General features: G+C 43.9%; 1 protein-coding gene and 2 non-coding genes across 3 annotated transcripts; all 3 read left to right on the top strand.

Moving 5' to 3' along the window:
- Positions 1-1,893: 1,893 nt before the first annotated feature.
- On the top strand, positions 1,894-5,652 carry TPT1 (tumor protein, translationally-controlled 1). Its single transcript, XM_004457859.5, has 6 exons — positions 1,894-2,117; positions 2,344-2,417; positions 2,957-3,147; positions 3,406-3,511; positions 4,118-4,234; positions 5,129-5,652. The coding sequence occupies exons 1-6, from the start codon at positions 2,090-2,092 to the stop codon at positions 5,129-5,131; spliced, it is 519 nt and encodes a 172-aa protein (XP_004457916.1). The 5' UTR covers positions 1,894-2,089; the 3' UTR covers positions 5,132-5,652.
- Positions 4,931-5,057, top strand: LOC111763998 (small nucleolar RNA SNORA31). The gene has a single exon (XR_002796709.1). It is a non-coding gene; the product is annotated as a small nucleolar RNA SNORA31 (small nucleolar RNA).
- Positions 5,653-6,153: 501 nt separating the features above from the next.
- Positions 6,154-6,284, top strand: LOC111763999 (small nucleolar RNA SNORA31). Its single transcript, XR_002796710.2, has one exon. It is a non-coding gene; the product is annotated as a small nucleolar RNA SNORA31 (small nucleolar RNA).
- The last annotated feature ends 9,004 nt before the right edge of the window (positions 6,285-15,288 follow it).

Genomic DNA, 15,288 nt, shown 5'->3' with positions numbered 1-15,288 from the left:
TAAAATAACAAAGAAAGAAAACACAGTTTGCACTAGCAAGAAAGTAAGTACAAATTCAGCTCCATTTCACATTCCAAATGTTCAACTGTCACATGTGGCTATTGTTACTGTATTGGACAGAACAGATACAGACATTTCCATCACTGCAGGAAATTCTGAACAGCTCTGCTCTAGAAGAAGGAATATTGTCTTGTAACTTGCCTAAAATAATGATTTATTAGAGTATAAAGAATCTAGGAAATAAAGAGTAATAAGAACTCATTAACACATCTCCAAAGGAGGGTGTTCAGATCACACACTAGCTATTGCTGGTTCAATTAAGATTATTCCTAATATCGCACAACCACACATGCATTCTAGCCCTTTCTGGACTAATTCCTTGCTAATCAAACCACCTTTCGAGTAACTTTACTTTCTATACAGATAACCAGCTGACGTGGGAATTCCCCATCATAAATTAATAGTATTCTGGTTTGCAAATCAATCTCTCATGAGTAGTTAAGTCAGATTCCTTGAACCTCAAAGTTGAGAACCAGACCTTTGGCACTATGGTTATGGCAGAGACTACTGGCTACCTACCAATATCCAATCTTTCTTCGTCCTTAACAGAAAAACCCTGATTTTATTTAGGATGGCAAGATGCCAGTGACAATAAGCTACAAGACTAGTTTGCCGCCTTCCTTTCAACCAGATGCATTCGTGTTATTGTTCAGTGGGACTTTGAGAAAAGCTCTTTAAAAGGGAGACCCTCCTTCGCACTGCCTGCACGATGCATGTCATGTCTGGAGTTCCAGCATCTACTGTGAACCAAAGGGGACCTGTTAATGGTGGATCAAAAAGGGTGAGCCTGGATCCCTGATGTCCACGGAGCCACCAGAGCAGGCTGGACTGCAGACACCTGAATTTCCTTTGTATGAGCCTTCAGATTTTATCCTGACATACATCTTTGCTAAAAAGAAAGGATTTTTTTTAAGTGCCTAGTAACATGTCAAAAGTCCTTCAGATAAGACTAGGACAGGTGGGAAGCTCCCTATTTTTATGTTTTACCGTCTTGTACCATGGATAAAATTTCAACCTCATCTTAAAGTAACAACATGCCCCCTTTTTCAAAGGCCATAATTCAAGGCCAAGTTTAAAACAGCGGAAGAGCTCTGTTTTAAACTTGGTCTTGAATACCGCAAGCCTGAAGGTCGGACCCGTTGAAAAAGAAAGGGAAAGCGGTGCATACTCCTGTGACCCTCCTTCCTCCCCAAATCCTTTCCCACAGACCCTGTGCCCCAGGATTCCTCGCGCTTCCTCGACCCCATGATTATTTCCCCGGGGCCCGACCAGGTCGACCTAGGCCCCCGTAGGATTCAGCTCTGATCCCACAAGGGCGTTGGGAGACTGCTGCTGGGGAGTTTCCGGGGCCGACGCTGAAAACTTCTCCGGAGCCCTAGGAGACCAAACCAGCTTCAAGGACTGAAGGCGTCAAACCAGAGCCCACTCCCCCGCCCTCCTCTTCATCGACAGGCTCGCGGACTCCTCCAGGTCTGAAGGGCTGGCCCTCCGTAAACTCAGAGTCCCCCAACCAGTGCGGAAACTTTAGCTCCAGAAGGGGGTGGGAGCCCGGCGGAACGTGGGACGGAAACTCGAAGACATTCCATCAACGCCCCACCCAGGGACCCACTGCCCCAGACAGTCCCGCAAAAGAGGGAGTTGCGGGGCGGGCCCTTCGAGTCCGGCTCTCCGCGCCTCCAGTCTTTCCCTCGTCCCGCGCTCCGCCCAGCCTCCTCGCAGCACACGCCATTGTGTCTTCGCGGTAAGTCCCCGGATGCTCGCCTCCACCCCCACGCATGCACGCCGTGACCCCGCCCACCGCGCGGCTCCGCGAGCCACGTCACCGCTTGCGGCGCTTCCGGAGGCGCAGCGGGCGATGACGTCAGGGGACGCGCCCTCTATATGAGGTTGGGGAGCGGCTGAGTCGGCCTTTTCCGCCCGCTCCCCCCTCCCCCCAGCGCCGCTCCGGCCGCTCCGCGCTCGCTCTGCGCTCGCTCCGCGCTCCGGGCTCCTGCCACGCCGCCGCCGCCGCCTCCCTCCAGCCGCCATCATGATCATCTACCGGGACCTCATCAGCCGTGAGTGCTGGCCGTACTGCTGGTCCTTTCGCGCGCTGGAGACGGGTGCGGGGAGGGCCGAGAGAGAGGCCTCCGCCGCCTCCGCCCGGACCGGGGAGGGGTTGGGGCCTGGGCCTGGGGCACGCGCCGCGCCCGGGGAGGGCGCAGAGGCCGCGTGCGGCGGGCGCGGGAAATGGCGGCGCCGGCGCCGGGCTTCCGTGACGGGCGCGTCTGTGTCCCTGGGCAGATGATGAGATGTTCTCCGACATTTACAAGATTCGGGAGATCGCGGACGGCCTGTGCCTGGAGGTGGAAGGGAAGGTGAGTCGGCAGGGCCGCCGCGCGGGGAAAGGCCAGGCCGGGCCGGCTCGGGTTTCCGCCGCCTCCCCGCCCGAGGTTGTGCAATCCTCTCCGCTGCCTCCTGGCGGAGGAGACGTCCTTTCCGGGCTTGGGTTTTTCTAGAAAAAGTGGAGGCGGAGCCGAGCCTGGAAATAGGTCCTCCCGGCCTTGGCACCCGTGCTCATCCGGGGTTGTCCGGGTTGTGTGGTGTTCTTAGATATGGGAACCCGAAGCCCTTCGTGTTTTGCTCTCTTTCCTATTTGGCCATCTCCCCTTAGCAACCAACTGGCAACAACCCCCACTCGGTTAAAAATGCCGTCAGCAAAGAATTGAACCCAACAGGAAGCCGGCGGGTCGTGAATTCCCTCCCCCCTCCTCAAATGGTTTTCAACCAAAACGAGAATGCGGGAGGGAGGGGGAAATAACGTGTTCGTGACCTGCTTGTGTAGAAAGTTTGGGATGCGTTTATGCCAATGTCAGGGACGTCTTTTACAACAAACTCCTGTTTTTCCTTAACCCAGATGGTCAGTAGGACAGAGGGTAGCATTGATGATTCGCTCATTGGTGGAAATGCCTCCGCTGAAGGCCCCGAGGGCGAAGGTACCGAAAGTACAGTCATCACTGGTGTAGATATTGTCATGAACCATCACTTGCAGGAAACCAGCTTCACAAAGGAAGCTTACAAGAAGTATATCAAAGATTACATGAAATCGTAAGTGATGTTCCCAACCCCCAGCTGTCTTCTCTGGGTTGAGGATGACTGATTGGCTAACTTTTGACATGAGATTCTTAATTGAAAACTGTCTTGAAAGATCCTTTTTGTAAACCAGCAAGTGTCTTGACTGCCGTGTTACTTTGCTTACAGAAGGTAGACAACTAGTTGGTTTTGTTTTTAGTTATAGCTTTGATTTTTTTTTCATTTAATTAAAAGTGGCTCGTGTTTTAACCTATATTTGAAATACTGTTTTAGAATCAAAGGCAAACTTGAAGAACAGAGACCAGAAAGAGTAAAATCTTTTATGACAGGGGCTGCAGAACAAATCAAGCACATCCTTGCTAATTTTAACAACTATCAGGTAAATACCCTGTTTTTACATCAAAAGAGAGTGCAGTTTTAATAGCAAGAGCAAAAAATTATGTTGTGAGTCTGATGTAATTAAAATGGTCATTTCCTCCCCAAGTTTTTCAGTGCTTTAAATACATAGGTAGATTAACAGATTGAACTGGTTTGCTAAGACTGTAGAAAGTAGGCTTCCTGGCCCTAAGTATTTCCAGATAAAGTCTGTCACACCCTGGCACTTTAATTTCCTAGTTTTCATTCATCCCTTGAGCATATGATGCTTGATGTTTGAAGTCCTGTATTATTGTCAGCACATGTTCCCTGTGCTTGTAGATTTTGGGATTGTCTGAGTTGAGAATAAAAGTTTCCAGAAATCCTGAAGTGTCTTGGATGACTTTCTCATTTTGGTTATTGCAATGCATTAATAACGGGAACAGATCTTTGTGCTCAATGAATATTTCTTTCCCGGGCAGCTCTCACCGCTTTGAGTTAGTTGCTGAAATTCTGTTGTAGAACACTCCATCATCCTTTGTTGTTCTGTAGTTTATGGGGTTCGTCTTGATATGCTATATTTCTGTATTAATTAATGGTCTAATTCTGGGTATCTTATTTGTTTCCCAAGTTCTTTATTGGTGAAAACATGAATCCAGATGGTATGGTTGCTCTCCTGGACTACCGTGAGGATGGTGTGACCCCATATATGATTTTCTTTAAGGATGGTTTAGAAATGGAGAAATGTGTAAGTATGAGTGATTCTGATTGTTTCATGCCACTGGAATAGTAGAATAGCTCCTACAGCAGTTGCTTTTTAAAACATGGATCTAGGATCTAGTTTTTTATCTTGGGGAGTCTAAAGAGTGTTAGGCTTCACATGAAAGACAAGTGCAGAAGGGCTTGGAATCTTATTTATAGAAAAGCCTTTGAATGCAGATGGCATTATAAAGCCACCTATAGTGGAGTATAGTATGAACTAGATTTCAGATATGATACCCCAAGTTGGTAATCTTCTCAGTAGAAATGACCTATTAATCAAACTGCCTTCATAATTGTGACCACACATATGCATGGGATTCAGGCTGTTTTTTACTTTGAATTACTGACATTAACGTTGAAAGCCTCTGGATATTACTAGCTTTTAGTCAGGGAAATACACATAGAACCAACTGTTGTGATAATGCAAATTGTATTGGTTAAGTCAAATAACGCAGTTAATGCAGTGGGTGGTACAAAAATTCATTACCCTAGCTTTCAGAAGCTTTCATATGAATGAGGGACAAATTAGAAACTTGTGAGACTACTGTGAAAAAAATTAGAGGCAACAACGGACAAAAATGACTTTCTTGGCCAAAGGAATTAACCTGGCAGTACCTGAGGCTTTTGCTGATAGAATAAAGTTATGAGTGAGACTTTCCTCAGAAGATTTGGTAAGGATGTTCTGCATCCACTGATAGACCTTGAACAAATTGTTGTTCTTTTGGTTTGCACTAGGATGCGAAAGAAAAGACTCCCTGCGCTTTCTGTCTGTCTTTGTGGCGGCCCAGATTGAATAGGGGAATACATATGCAGCCTGGGAAATGTTTAGTACTTTCGTATTAGAAAAAGCTGTTAATTCAAGTCTTCCTTGTTTTTACAGTAACAAATTCAGTAATTGCTTTGGATCTATCACCCGTCGTCGTAATGGCTGCTGCTTTTCATCCACACAACAGGACTTAGATGGACTGATGCCATCTTGAACTCATCTTTTATTTTGATCCTGATTTATTTGGAGCGGAGGCATTGTTTTTAAGAAAAACATGTCATGTAGGTTGTCTAAAAATAAAAATGCATTTAAACTCATTTGAGAGAATGCCTCTTAGTTTAATATATTTAAATTCATCCTATAGATTTTCCTGGAGAAGCTAGAGCCTGTTTGTAGATAACTGCTATGCAGCATAAGACTGTCTTCAGATAACTATGACTACAGTTAACCTACTTCTGGGACTGGAATATAAAATCAAGAACCAAAAGTCTTAATTCTGATTTGAAGGGAGAGACCATGTTCATAGCAGTGCCAGCATTTGAAGTGGATCTATATACATTTCATCATCTACAAACCGAAGTAGCTAACTCTGGAAGAGTTTACCAAAAGAATAAAAAGAGACTATAATACATTTGGAAGCTAAGTATTGTCTGAGCTTATTTATAAATCAAGTAGAACCAAGTTCTAGAGAAATCTAGAAGTCTTCTGGAATGAATGTGGCAAACTTCCTGGCGTTGGGATAGTAACTAGAACAGGAGTCAGGCAAACTTGCCTGTCGCACCACCTGTTTTTGTACAGTGCATGAACAAAGATGGTTTTATATTTTTAAATGGTTGAAAGTCAAAAATACCTTGTGAAAAGTATATGAAATTTAAATTTCAGTGTCCAGTTTTATGACATACGCTCTTTTCATGTTTGTCTGGCTGCTTTCACACTATGGCAGAATTGAATGGTTGTGACAGAGTAGGGCCTTCAAAGCCTAGCATACTTGCCATGTGGCCCTTTATAGCAAAAGTCTGCCAGCCCCTGATGTCAAAGATGAAAATGTAGCGGGAATGTGGGGTACTTGGTGGGCAGAGCAGAAAGTTACTTGTGTCAGTATACTGTATTTGAAAAGGCTGTGCGTATCATAACATGAAATGCATCTCTGACAGCCCTGGAGCAGTTCCTGTCTGCTGCTAAGGTTCTGCTACAGATGCAAGAGAAAGAAGTCCTCGTGCTTTCTGTCTGTCTGGTTGTGGCAGCCAAGATTGAATGGGGGAAGACAGGAAATCCTAAAAACGGGGAAGGGGAAATAATCTTTGCAGCTCAAATGAACTTAAAAACAGCACTTAGCCTTTTTACTCCACAAAAGGAATCTGAGGTTCGGATTTACGTGAGACATATTGGACGACGATGTTTCCTACACTCCTGCCTTCTGGTAAAGCTTTAACTACTGAAAGGTTAAAAAAAAAACTGGATTAAAAGCAAGCCAGCGGTTCTTCCTGTGGTCCTGGAATGATCCTGGACTTCGTGTGAACACTGAATTGGACTTTTAAGTCTGTTTTTCAGTCTTAGGTAATGGAAAGTTTTGCAGCGATGGGACTAACAAGTTCAGATCTGTCGTTCCACTCCAGCAGTAATGAGACACTGGAATATGACCACCTAGGAGGATAATGAGCAAGAGGAGGCATATTTTTATTTTTGAGCACCTATAGGTTGGCAGAAAAATCCTGCCAAAAGCAGTATAGAACTCTCATATACCCTTGCACAGTTCTCCCTGTTAACGTTTTGGATTAGCGATGGTACAGGAAAATTGATGAAATATTTTTTCAAGTCCATAGTTGAAGAACTTGACAAGTATACAATTCAGCAATGGTAATTATTTTGATTAAGTAGGTTTTGACTTGATGAGAGAATTGAGGTTTTACCAGAAATTTTGTTGAGGCAGTGTAGTTTAAAGATGGACAAGAGTAACTTTTCAATCTTAGTGGCTTATGCACTGAGCATAAGCAATATTCAAGTGTATGGGGGTGAGGGGGCGGGGCAGGGCAGGGCAGGGCAGGATTTATGGGATCCTAAAGCTCAGTTCATCCACTTTTACGTGTAATAGGAAACATCCAAGACAGGGAGTTGAAAGCTTTGCCCTTCTGGCTGAGATTCATACCTTAACCTGGACCCGGGGTGTGGAAGGGAAGAGCTGAGAATTTAAACCATGAGCATTTGCAGGATTGTTGCCTGGATTTATGCTGTCCAGAATCAAGCCCACGTGTTAGCGCTGCCCCCTGCTGACATTTGGGAGCAAAGCCAAACCCTGGAGACAGCTGTGGCTGTTAGTGGCAATTTTAGAAGTCACTTGAAATAGAAGTGCCATTGATCTAAAAGACCACTTACCCTTTCTGAAGCTTCATACAAAGGAAATGTGTTAGGTAGTGAAGGTAAGAATAAGCTGGTGATGGAAGTCAGCCTTGAAATGAGACCTAAGCTAGAGCTGGTTGGTGAGCCAGCCATGGGACTGTCAGAAAGCAGGTGGGAGAAGCGAAGTTGTGGGGCTGTGAACTGACCTTTCCTTTCTCCTCAGCTTGGGGGAAATTTAAAACCATAGGGGAGTCCGTGTTGAAATTCCCTACTTCCTCAAATGGTTTAATTTTATTTTGGGGGAGGTATTGGGGTTTGAACCTTGGACCCAGTATAGGAGCACCTGCTCACCTCCCGGAGTTGTATTTTATACATACCTGCCATGGGTGTCCAAACCCAAAGAATCATGTCTGACCTTCAGTCCCAAACTGGCTTGTCTCTGCCTTTTTTGAAGAGTCCAGTCTAATTATTTGAATTTTTCTCACGGTTTCTTAAATTTTAAGCTAAGAGACTTTGGGTAAGATAAGAGTACTTCATATTGCAGCTCATGATGATCCGTATCATCTTCACTGAGGTTGCCCAGTGGGTAAAGGCGTGTCCTAGGGGTCTGGGCACCGGGCTTCTGGACGCCTTTTATAGTGCCTAGGAAAGCTAGTGCAGGGGTTCTTAACTAGGGGACCTTGGGCTTGAATTCAAAGTCAAAAAACATTCTTGTGGGGACATGTTCGTGCAGGTATGATATATTAATACATGGTACAGCATGGACTTAATGAGGGGCAGTGCTTTTCACCTGACTGGCAAAAGGATCCAGGGAATAAAAAGGTTAACCCTTCTAATGTGACACTTGAGCAGGAACCTAGAGAAGGTGAGGGTGTAAGCCACATGGGACAGCATTTCAGGCAGAAGGAACAGTAAGCAGACACCCTGAAGTGCCAGTGTGCTTGACATGTTCCAATAACAAGCTGGCAAGTCTCCTGGATACAGGAGCGCAAGAGGAAGGAGCTGCGGTGAACTCAGGTATGGAAGGAAGAGACCAGATCGTGGGAAAGCCATGGTAGCACTTTGAGCAGAAGGGTAATCTGACTTAAATCTGTAAAGGGGGAACAGATGTGGCTTAGGCAGTTGAGCACCTGCTTCCCACATGAGAAGTCCCAGGTTTGATCCCTGTTACCTCCTAAAAACAGCAATTGAAAAGCAACTTGGGGTGCTGATGTGGCTCTGGTTGAGCACTGGCTTCCCACACGTGAAGTCCTGGGCTCCATCCCCGACACTGGTCCCTCGAAAGCAGTGATTTGTGCAAAGGTTCACCCTGGCTTTGGTCTGCAAATGTAAGTGCTAATGGCAAAAAGCAAGGAGAACAAGTAAGTGTAATGCGTATTTCAGGAGAGTGGATTAGACTGAGGTGGTAGTTGAGGATTTGCAGGTGGATGTGAAAAGATGGCCTTCAGGATGATGCTAAATTTAAAGGCCTGAACATTTGGAAGACAGGAGTTAACATTTAATGTGAAGACAAAGATGAGTGGTTTGGGACAGGTTAAATCTGAGATGCTGATTCCTTAGGTGAAATGGGGTAGCAAGTTGAGTGTGGAGGAGAGTGGAGAGGGCTAGGCTGCAGATCTCAATAGATTTTATTTTAATATTTTAAATATTCTTTTAAAAATACAGAAATCTCATAAAACTTTACATTAAAAAATATAAGAGGTTCCCATATACCCCTCTCCCACACACCCCACTCCTCCCACGTCAACAACTTCTTCCGTTAGTGTGGTACATCCATTGCGTTTGATGGATACATTTTTGCACAGCTACACGGCATGGATTATGGTTTACCTTGTAGCTTACACTCTTTCCCCAGTACATTCAGTGGGTCATGGCAGGGTATACAATATCCTGCATCTGTCCCTGCAATAGGACAACTCCAAGTCCCAAAAATGCCCCCATATCACACCTTTCCCCCTCCCTGCCTTCAGTAACTCCCATGGTTGCTGTCTCCACATCAATGACATAATTACTTCCACTGCTAGGGACATTAATTCTATAGTAGAATACCAGTAAGTCCACGCTGACTCATATTTTACTCCTCCATCCTGAGGACCCTGGACTGGTGATGCCCACTCCACCTCTAAACTGAGAGGGGGTTTAGATCCTCCATGGCTGATGGGTGGGATTCTCCTGCTTGCAGTTGTAGACTCGCTGGGTTCCCTGGGGTGGTGGTTGACCATCCTCACCTCCCTGTTAGCTGACCTGGGTGAGTCCAGCAAACCGGAGAGTAGGTGTTGCAACTCTGCTGAGGCTCAGGGCCCAGCTGGCACGTGGACAGCCCAGAGAGTCAAGTCCCTGAGCATCCACCAACCAGTTTCAGGACATTTTTAATCTTTAAAAAAGCTTTAGACTAGATAAATGTTACAAAAAAAAAAGAGGATTCCCATGTACCCCCTCCCTCTCTCCCACTTCTCCCCATTAACAACATCTTTCAGTAATGTACATTTCTTACATTTGTTAACACATTGAAGCATTGCTACTAACCATGGAGTATAATTTACCACAGACACAAAATTCACCACACAGTTTTATAGGTTTTGACAAAATGTATAATGACCTGCATCCGTCATTGCAATGTCATGCAGGACAATCCCAATGTCCCATATATGTTTTAAATCAAATTTTATTGAAGTATAGCATGCATCCATGAATGTACATAAACGATATATGTATAGTAAAATTTGTGAGTTTACAAAACAAACATGCATATCATACAAGGCTTCCATACATCTCCTTACTGCCAATACCTTGCGTTGCTGTGAAACATGTTACAAACTGAAAGTGCATCATCAAAATATTACTACTAGCTATAGCCTGTAGCTTGTGTTTGGTGTTCCCCCCCAACCCACCCACTTACTAACACTCTATACTAGTATATTTGTTATCGTTCAGAAAACATTCTCATATTCTGTTAACCACAGTCCATCATATACCACTGGGTTCCCTGAGTTATACAGTCCCATGCTTTGTAGAATCCATTCAAAGTGTACACTCAGTGTCTCTCATTTTCATTAGAATTGTACTGTCATCTCCTCAGTTTTTAAATGTTTTCATTACTCCAAAAGGAAAAGTCCATATTCCCTTATACCCTCCTGTTGTCCCTTAGGACTGAAATATCTTTTTGTAATTGCTGCAAAATATTACATTATTGTCAACTATCATCCGTAAGTTATATTAGTTGTAATTTTCTTGTGTATCATCATATTCTTAGCACTTTGTAAAAGAAGAGCATTCTTATATTTATACTCAATAGAGCTATTTGAAACTATATCACTGGATGAGTTTGCCTAGAGGGAGGCTAGACAGAGCCCTTCAACATCTAGAGCTATGGTGGGTGACAGAGAACCGGCAAAGGGGATAAAAGACGAAAACTAAAGCAGTGGCCTCCCAGAGGTCAAGTGAGAGTGCATTAGGAAGAGGAAGCAGCCAGTAGGATTGCTTGTTGCAAATTGGTCAGATATGAGTACTGAGAATGGTGACCTTGGTGAAAACTGTTGGGTTAGGCAGGTGGGGAGAGACAAGTCTGATTAAAATGGGTCCAAGAGGTAGTGGATGTGGCTCAAGCAGTTGCACGTCTTCTTCCCACATGGGAGGTCCTGGGTTCAGTCCCCAGTGCCTCCTAAAAGTAAAAAATATAAACAAGCAAACAAAGTGGCTCAGTGGTTGAGTGCTGGCTTCCCACATACGAGGTCCAGGGTTCAATTCCCAGCTTTTGTAATTTAAAAACAAAAAGGCGGCGGGGGGGGGGGGGGGGGGGGGGAGGGGAGGCAGCAAGAAAACAACAGAAGCGCCCAGGAAGCACAGCGCCCATGAAACGTCACCGCACAGGCAGATCTTGGGTGTGTGTATCTGCTTGAACAAGAGGTGTGCAAATGAGTCGTTGAATCAGGCCTTTTTTCCCCCTTAAAATCCAAGTCCCTAATAAGAATTATGTGGATGTAAATTCCATCATTCTGACCTGCAGGGTGGGCCAATAACACAAATTGAATTGGTAATTATGGTGATGGTAAAAATGCAAAAAGGGCCACAACATCAACCAACTTGCAGGAACACTAGTAAAACTTTCTTCTAAAATCCTGTGATGTGCATGTGCAAGTGCTTGGCTTGACCTTGACTGGCAGCCAGAAGAGGTAGTAAAATGGAACTAAAGACAGTAATATAGTGACCTGTGATTCACAGGCAGCAGACCTCTACAATACAACCTATTGTAAAGGTATGGTAACGATCCACTGGGGCTGAGGGCGGTACAACCCCCCAAAGGAGCTCCTGCTTTGTGGCAGTTGGACCCGTTTCCAGAGACTGAGGGTGCAACTTGGTGTTTTTGGATACAGCACTTTTAAAATACATATTGCTATCTTTTTATTAAAAAGTTGTAGCTATGTAACTTTTTTAACAAATCAATTTTATTGATACATATTAATAAAGCATAAATCCGTCCGAAGTGTACAATCAGTGGTTCTCGGTGTAATCACATATTTACGCATTCATCACTTCAATCATTCTTAGAGCACTTTCATTATTCCAATACTAATGATAAACAAAACTCATCTCTCAGTCTCTCTGTTTCACCTGCAATACCTAGCTGCTATTCTCTTTCCTTCTGGCTAGTATATTTGTATTTATATTTTGTAGAAACAGTCTTATATATGCAATATCATTCATATTCATGTTTTACATGAGGTTTTGCTTTTACAGTCCCGTGTTGCATTTTTTAGCTTTCCTTCTATTTAATATACATGACCTTAGCCTTTCCCTTTCAATCACTGTCACACCCATAATAGCTCTGCTAGTTACAAACACCACGATATGCTTTTACCATTTCTGTTCATTTCCAAAGACTTAAAAACAACCTTTTTTACCAATTCTGCATAGATTAACCCTGAGCTTTCCATTCTCTACCCTCATTCAATTTTCTGGTGGCCTGTATTTTAATTATGAATTCCATGAGTTTACACAATATGTTTAGTTCATAATAGTGCAATCATAGAGTATTTGTCCTTTTGTGTCTGGTTTGCTTCACTCAACAATGTCCTCCAGGTTAATCCATGTTATCATCAGCTTTATTTTTATTATTATTTTTTAAAGATTTATTTTTTTTTCTCTCCCTTTCGCCCATTGTCTGCTCTTCTGTCCATTCACTGTGTGTTGTTCTGTGTCCGCTTGCATTCTCAGTGGCACTGGGAATCTGTGTCTCTTTTTGTTGCGTCATCTTGCTGTGTCAGCTCTCCGTGTGTGCGGCGCCACTCCTGGGTGGGCTGCGCTTTTAGTGCAGGGCACATTCCTTGCGCATGGGGCTCCCCTATGAAGGGAACACCCCTGTGTGGCAGGGCACTCCTTGTACACAGCAGCACTGCCCATGGGCCAGCTCACCCCAGGGGCCAGGAGGCCGTGGACCTCCTATATGGTAGGCAGATGCTCTGTCAGTTGAGCCACATCTGCTTCCCATCATAAGCTTTATGACTTCGTTTCTTCTTAAGCTGCATAATATTCCATCGTGTGTATACACTACAATTTTGTTTATCCATTCATCAGTTGATGGACACCTGGGATGTTTCCAACTTTTGGCAATTATGAATAATGCTGCTTGCTATGAACATTGGTGTGCAGATGTCTGTTCATGTCTCCGCTCTTGGTTCTTCTGGGTATATATCTAGTAATCCTATTGCCGGGTCCCATGGCAAGTCTATACTCACCTTCCTTAGGAGCTTCCAAGCAGTCCTCCGCAGTGGCTGTGCTAGTCTACATTCCCACCAATAGTAAATAAGTGTTCCTATCTCTCCACATCCTCTCCAACATTTACAGTTTTCTGAATTTTTAATAGCAGTCAGTCTCACAGGCGTGAAATGATATCTCATTGTAGTTTTGATTTGCATTTCCCTAATTGTTAGTGAGGTTGAACATTTTATTGTGTTTCTTCGCCATTTGTATTTCTTTTTTGGGCAATTGTCTTTTCAAGTCTTTTGCCCATTTTTTAATTGGGTAGTTTGTCTTTTTATTATTGAGTTGTATGATTTCTTTGTATATCATGGATATTAGATGCATATTGGATGTATGATTGCCAAATATTTTCTCCCATTGAGTTGGCTACCTTTTCACCCTTTTGACAGAGTCCTTTGAGGTGCAAAAGTGTTTAAGTTTGAGGAGGTCCCATTTACCTATTTTTTCTTTTGTTGCTCATAAAGCACATATTTGGGAAATCATTGTAGTGAAAAAGTTTTGTTTTAGATAGTCTTGCATAAAATTGTGAACTACTTCTTATGAAAAATGCACTTCTCTTGATAACATTTAATATCCCACTCCAAAGGAAAAATCCTCACCTGAAGTGTTTAACATCCACAGCTAAAGAAAAAGGTGCTAGACATCTTCCATGTAATTAGTTAGCGGCTATGATGGCCATCTCGATGAGCTGGATTCTTTAAACTTGAAACTTGCACATGCACAAAATAAAAAATTATGTTTATCCCACTGAACTCCTCCAAGTCCATCCTTTAGCCAATGCAACAGTGGCGCGGCTCATCCCCGCCACAGGCCTGCCCTCCAAAGCAGATTTTCACCACTGTGGGGCATGCTTTTAACTTCTAGAACATTCTGGTTTCTTTTCTGAGAGCCTCCAGATTATGGATTTGTGCATTTCAGATTCCTCCAAATGCTGGGCCATGGGAACCTCTGGATTGGACATGGTTTTAGCTAGAAATACAATTTCATGAGAAGAATGTCCTATGAGCCTAGAAGATTCTGTCTGAAGGAAATACGTGTTCAATGATATTTCCTTCAATTACTGATTTCCCTCCTCCTCGAGTCCACTTGACATTTCCATTCGGTTATATCTGCATCTCTGCATATATGCTGTCTTCTGAGTGCAGAGGAAGAGCAGGGAGCAAGGGGGGCCCCTTACGCAGGGCTTTTGCATCTGTGGGTCCCAATTTATAGATGTAGAAATGAGAATTGAGACATCGGGTCATTCATTCGTGGGAGGGAATACACAGAGACCACGACGGTTAGTCAAGAATCAAGGACAGTGCGTGTATTAACAGCACTGTAGGGCTGCTCCACAGCACTTGGCTCTGAGTTTCCAACACTGATTTAAATATCAGGAATCTAATAGCATACTTGGTGATTTTCCTCATGTGTAAAGGCAGCAGGTTAAATCCTAGTTTATTATCAGATGCATCCTGTGCAGGGTTATAATATTATTTCTCCCAGGGCATAATCTACCATTCCCTATACAGCTGATAGAAATTTGGCAAATCACAGCCAAAGCTGGTGTTTTCCAGGCATCTATTCAAAAGAGCTCTGCATGTAATTTCCTTGTCCTCAAGTACATTAATTTGGGAATTTCCCTTAAGAACTGCCCATTTGTCGTGTACATCAAATACTCAAACTAGTATTCGACCTAAGGGGAAAAACTGGCAAGTGAAAAGAGAAAAATTACTGCACATGAAATTAAAAAGAATAAAATCAATACCTTTTTGGACTACCTCACCGAGGGGGAATAATGTAAATCAGCAGATGGCAGGTATAAAATTGGAAGCTCAGGCAACTCAGATCGGAGGTGTAATGCATGATATTTTTCTCCGTGCTTCCCGAGCCTCCCCCATGGTATGAACTGGAGGGGCCTCAGCTTGGATGGATTTTGTCAAGGGGCACATGGGCTGGGTGTCGGTGCCCTTGGGGACTGCTGCCCTATCGGCAGGATGGTAAACACCAACTGCTGGCGTCTATGAATAGCCAAAGTGACTAAGCTTCTGCAACTTGGTGAAGTAAGGTGCACCCTGTTCCGCTCTGCTCCATAGAAAACGGGGGAGGAAACAGGTGTGCATGTGACAGCAGCAGACATTTTTGTATCCCCAAAGCAATGCGGAGGTTGATTTTTCAAAGGCGTCTACTAAACCCTT

The sequence above is a fragment of the Dasypus novemcinctus genome, chromosome 15, assembly GCF_030445035.2.
Source record: "Dasypus novemcinctus isolate mDasNov1 chromosome 15, mDasNov1.1.hap2, whole genome shotgun sequence".
Taxonomy (NCBI): Eukaryota; Metazoa; Chordata; class Mammalia; order Cingulata; family Dasypodidae; genus Dasypus; species Dasypus novemcinctus.
The sequence above is the reverse complement of the archived record's forward strand: the minus strand, read 5'-3'. Positions and strand labels throughout refer to the sequence as shown.